Raw genomic sequence first — 6,000 nt, forward strand, 5'->3', positions numbered from 1 at the left:
AATTTCAAATAGCGTTTTTTTGCAAGAAGGGAATTTGCATAGTGCCTTTAGAAATATTGTAATGGGGTTACTTGTTTTGTGAACTATTTGGGTTTGAATGATCTATCAGGAGATAGTTTGCTGCACTGCTCTTTTTGAAGCACACACCAAGACAGGGTTACTAGGCAACATGGCCCTGGGGCTCACTAACACAGGCTAGTGTCCTGGAAAGTTTGAGCTGGAGGGCCTAATTTAAGCCTCATTCACCTCTTTGCCTATCACAACATATCCCCTTTTATTGAGTGCATAGTCTATTCTGGGCACCACACTTGGCACTTTATATACTTGACCTTGTTTAATTTCAATATTACCCTATAAAGCAGAAGTCTGCAATTTATAGATGAAGGAACTGAGGCTTAGGTTAAGCAACTTAACTTGAGGTCACATGACTGTTAAGTCATGCAGCTAGGGTTTGGACCCAGATCTGTTTAATACCAAAGCATGATGTCACACTGCCTGTCTGTGATACAGGAATAGCACACTGAATGCCTAAACTCTACAGAGACACTGAAGATAATTACAAAATTTATATGAGGGAAATCATAAGTATATAATAGACTATAGATCAGAGAAAGGTAAGTACCAAGGGCTATGGGATTTAATAAGCGGAAGAATAATATCTAGGGTGTAAAGAATGTTATGAAGAAACAAGGTTCACACTTGTGCAGCCCATCTTTAATCTTTCCTCCTGTTTCCCTACGAAGAGATTCATGGAGAAATGCCAATCATCCTACTAAGGGGGTTGGGGGAGTCGGCCCAACTTGGAAAAGGCAAGTGGAACAGTTTTGATTATTTGAATCTTAGGAACCATCAAAGAGAAGTTTAACAAGAAAGCCTTTCCAGGAAGCTTTGAGTTTCTCCTATAACTCAAAAGAGTATTCTGTGCTCAGGCCAAGTGAAACTGGATGTTTTTCTTGCTGGTACTGAGAGATGAACTTCAACTGGTCCTTTGGAAATCCCGATAGAGCCAAGGAAATGGGCATGAGCAAGAGACAGCAGCTGACAGAGGAAAACGTAGGGATTACTGGAGAAATCAGTCATGGCCCACCCAGAATGTTTTTGCCTTTTCCCATTCATTCGATCTAATGCATTTTTTTCTTCTACCTGATCTGTTTGTCAACAAAAACAAAAAAACCTGCCAGGCTCACAAAATTTGCAGTGCTGAAGAGTGTGCTGTAGATTTAACTTGGGGAGAACTCCTTTCTTGTCATTCTCTACCCCTTTTTTCATCCCCTGGTAGTAAATCAGTTTAATTCAGTAAACATTCCTTAATGATTTGCTGTGCCCAAGCCATATATGGGAGGATATAAATAAGGGTAGGGTATTGTCCGTGCTCAATAATGTTAGCTAACAGTGCTAAGTAAGGACCAAGACCTACTCTTATGAGCTTTCCTTATATTAACTCATTTAATCTTCAGTCCTATGAGCTGGGTACTATTATTCCTTTTTTAGAGATGAGAAAACAGGTGTAGAGAAGTTAAACATATTTTAATAGTCACTCAACTAGTGAGTAGATGGGCCAGAATTCAGAGTCTAGGCTTTTAACTCTTAGTATATGCAATTTGTAATATAAAGTGGGCTTACTTGTTAAGTGATATGCTAAAGAAGGAACATTTTTAGAACATAAGGAGAAATTAATTCAGCTTGAGGGAATCCCAAAAAATAGGTGGCTTTGAGCAATGAATATGGTTTGAACTTTATGAAGTATTTATAATTTTAAAGAACCACACATTTTAAAACAATCCTAAATTTGAAAAAGAAGTTTAAAATAAAAAGCAAGTAATAGTTCACTCTCCAGGGGAAGTTCCTGTTGTTTCTTTTCATCTTGATAACATACGGGTTGAGTGTCTCTTTTTTGTAATACGTTTGAGATTTTGGATTTTTTTTATTTTGGAATATTTCCATATATAATAGGACACCGGTCCAAATATGAAATTCACTTATGTTTTATACACCTTACACACATACATAACCTGAAGGTAATTTTGTGTAATATTTTTAATAATTTTATGCATGAAACTAAGTTTTAACTAAGACCTGTCACATGAGGTTACATGAATTTTCCATTTGTGGTTTCATATCAGCACTCAGGTTTTGAATTGTGGAGCATTTCGAATTAGGGATTCTCAACCTGTAGTTGCATTCCAGCTCATGGGAACAAGGACAGAGTGAGGAGAAGAACACCTCTCCTTTTAAGAGTATGATCCAGAAGTTACATTTTTCACTTCTGCTCACATCACACTGGCCAGAACCTACTCGCAGGGCTGGGAAGTGTCTTTTCACGGGTGTCGTGTGCTCGGACTCAGCTAAAACTCCTAGTGGTAAAGAAAATGGGGGGGGGGGATTTACTGGAGGGAAACTGCCACAGCGCCTTGGCTCATCTCCTGAGCAGGAGCTGTACCTCTAAGACTTTTACCATGGACAGCTGCCAGTGTCCTTGCGCCTCCTTCCTCACACTTTCGCTTCATTTTTGGCTTCCAAGAATTCACCTTACTTTCTTGCTAACTCAGCTATGCATTTAAAAGATGTCTTTTTAAAAATGGTACTCACACTTTTCAGGTGTTTTGTACTGGGACTCTATTTCAGGAGTCTGCTCCAAATACAGCTTTAAACAGAAGGCCTTATTTATGACTTAAAGTTGGATGGTGAGATTTTTGTGTGTGTGTTTTTATAGGTGCATTGATAACAAAGATTTTTTTCAAATCATTGTTTTCATCTTCCCTATTAGCTGAACAGGGAAATAATCTAAAGAACAATACTTGTTTAAATAAGTTAGCAAAAAACAACAATGTGCTGAGCATTTATTTAGACCACCTGGTCTCAAGAAGAATTTAATTTGCTCCTGTATACTGTGTTTTATTTGCAGTTGGTTTAGAATGAGGGATTCTCCACTTTGTAAATCCTGTGCTCTCTGATAATAACAGACCAACCAGGGGTGTCTGGCAGGTCATTTGTGCTGTGTTTGGGAGGCAGTGCTGTTTGCACTGTCCAGAATGGCAGCCGCTGTCCACATTTGGCTACTGAGAACTTGAAATAGGACAGATGTGACTGAGAAACTGAACTTTTAACTATACTCAATTTAAATTTTAAAACTGACTAGTTCAAATACTGGGCAACATTTCAGTGTGTTTGGAATAACTTAGGTATATGAGTCTATGTTTTCAATTGTAGATTTTAAGAAATCTAAGTGCGAATCAAGTAGCTTTGAGAGGAAAATTTAGCATCCAAATTGAAAGTTTTTCATGTATAAAATTCACACTGGATTTCAAGTTAGTATTAAAAAAGAATATGAAACATTTTGTTAATATTTTTATGTTGATGTGTTGAAATATATTAAGTTAAATAAAATATTTTTAAAATTAATTCCATGTGTTTCTTTTATTTGTTTGAAGGTGGTTAGTATAAAATTCAAAGTATACGTGTGTCTCGCATTGTATTTCTGTTGGACAGTGCTGCCTTAGATGGAACTAACCATGGTCCTGGGACCAAAGATGGCTTATACACCTGAAAGAGAAATAAATTATAGATATTTAATTTGCTTAAATTTTTTTTTTGGTCTCTTATGTCAGTGGTTAACACAGCCCCGTACTGCGTGTTCCTGCTTTCCCTGTCTCTACCCTTGTTCATCATCAGCTTCTTACAGTTACCTCTCAAAGTACAAACAGAATCATGGCAGGCCCATACTCACTGGTGCCCTTTATTCCAAACTCCTTAGCATGATATGCAAGGCCCCTCCTAGTCCGGCCTCTACTTTTACCAACCCCTTCTTCTGACACTTTCGTACACCAAGGCCAATCCAGAACACTATGCACTTTCATAGCACAGGCTGTTTCTTTTGTCTGGAGTAAATGTTAGCCCTTCAGTGCCATCCTTCCCCGTCCTTCTCTGACTCGCTCAGCGAAGTTAGGATGCACCTCTTCACTCTGATTGGACTTTGGGCCTTATGATACAGGCTCACCTACTTACATTTTTAATTATTGGTGGTGTACTTGTGTCTCATATCAGACTGTAATCCCAGGACGGGAACCCTTGTTTTAGTTTCAGTGTATTCTTGTATCCTCAATGCTGACCATCTAATTGGATTCCATAAATGTTTATTAATTGAAGAATTAATGCTTTGGGAAAAGGGTTAATTCGGCGAGCCTCTGCTGATCTTTCTCCATATAGGCCTTGGAACCATGCTGCTGGGGTTAGAATCTCAGCAGTCACCACTTGGGAGCTGTATGGCCTTAGGCAAGTTGTTCCACATCTTGTGCCTCATTAGTAAAATGGAGATGATCCATCTGATAGGTTGATTGTGAAGATTAAAATTAGTTAGCATGTGTAAGGTGTTTATGTGCCTGGTGTTAGCCAAGCATGCAATAAATATTAACTGTTGCACTAATATAGTCTAAACTATTTCTCTCTTTCTCTCAGGCAATAAATCACAGGTTTTAACTGGATTTCGAAAACCCAGTGTTACAGAAACCAATGAAGTAGGAAGAAAAATCCAGTTCTGAGCAGTCATTGAATCAACAAATACCACTTTGCAAGGAAGTTTTGATTCTCATTTTGTAAATCTTATTAAGAAGAGCACTGTAAAGCTTAGTGTTGAGTAAGTCAAGATTTTTAAAATTAAGAAAACTTGCCCTTGATGTTTAAGGACAACCTAATGGATCATATCTCAGATCCTGGAAGTGTTTAAAGGAATTGGGAAGTTGGCTGCCAATTAATGAAGGGAGTGTGGAAAATTCACAGATGGAGTATGAAAAATGGATACAAAATAAAAGTGACCAAGTATAGTGAATTAAATATTTGTTAATTCTAATTATGTAGCTCACTATATTTTTTAAAAAAACAGCTTTATTAAGATAGAATTCACATACAATTTACCCATTTGAAGTGTAAAGTTTAATGGTTTATACATAGTGTATTTACAAATTGTGCAATATTATTACAGTCCAGTTTTAGAACATTTTTGTCACCCCAAAAAAGCCCTGTGCATATTAAGTAGTCACTTCCCGTTCCCTAGCACTGCCACCCTCTGTCCTAGGGAACCATTCATCTACTCTCTGCCTCTCTATTTTGGCCATTCTGGATATTTCATAGAAATGTGGCTGGCTTCTTTCACGTGGCATAATGTTTTCAAGCGTCATGTTGTAGTATGCATATATCAGCAGTACTTTGTTCCTTTCTATTGCCGAATAATACTCGATTGTGTATAACACAACACATTGTATTTATCCATCAGCTGATGAACATCTGCATTGTTTCTACTTTTTGGCTGTTACGAGTGATGCTGCCACTAATGTGTCCAAGTTTTTGTGTGGACATATGATTTTTTTTTTTTTTTTGAGACAGAGTCTCACTTTGTTGCCCAGGCTAGAGTGAGTGCCGTGGCGTCAGCCTGGCTCACAGCAACCTCAAACTCCTGGGCTCAGCGATCCTCCTGCCTCAGCCTCCCGAGTAGCTGGGACTACAGGCATGCGCCACCATGCCCGGCTAATTTTTTGTATATATATTTTTAGTTGGTCAATTAATTTCTTTCTATTTTTGGTAGAGACGGGGTCTCGCTCAGGCTGGTTTCGAACTCCTGACCTTGAGCGATCCGCCCGCCTCGGCCTCCCAAAGTGCTAGGATTACAGGCGTGAGCCACCGCGCCCGGCCTGGACATATGATTTTAATTATCTTGAGGTGCATACCTAGGAGTAGAGTTGCTGGGTCATATGGTAACTCTATATTTAACATTTTGAGGAACTGTCAAATTTTCCCAAAGTGGCTACACCATTTTACATTCTTACTAGCAATGTATGAGGGTTCCGATTTCTCCATATCCTGTTACCGTTTTTTAATTAGATACATCCTAGTGGACGTGAAGTAGTATCTCAGTGACTTGCATTTCCCTAATGATTAATGTTGAACATCTTTTCATATGCTTATTGCTTTTATATTATGCAATTTATTCTTGTAGATACACCATTT

At 38.3% G+C, this 6,000-nt stretch overlaps 1 protein-coding gene across 1 annotated transcript in view; it reads left to right on the forward strand.

Moving 5' to 3' along the window:
• The window catches only part of NUP58 (nucleoporin 58), a 47,714-nt gene extending 42,868 nt beyond the window's left edge, over positions 1 to 4,846 (forward strand). The window contains exon 16 of the mRNA XM_020290469.2: positions 4,456 to 4,846. Coding sequence (XP_020146058.2) covers positions 4,456 to 4,538 — 83 coding nt within the window. The 3' untranslated portion in view covers positions 4,539 to 4,846. The remainder of the gene's footprint in view (positions 1 to 4,455) is intronic.
• The last annotated feature ends 1,154 nt before the right edge of the window (positions 4,847 to 6,000 follow it).

The sequence above is a fragment of the Microcebus murinus genome, chromosome 13, assembly GCF_040939455.1.
Source record: "Microcebus murinus isolate Inina chromosome 13, M.murinus_Inina_mat1.0, whole genome shotgun sequence".
NCBI classification, from domain to species: Eukaryota; Metazoa; Chordata; class Mammalia; order Primates; family Cheirogaleidae; genus Microcebus; species Microcebus murinus.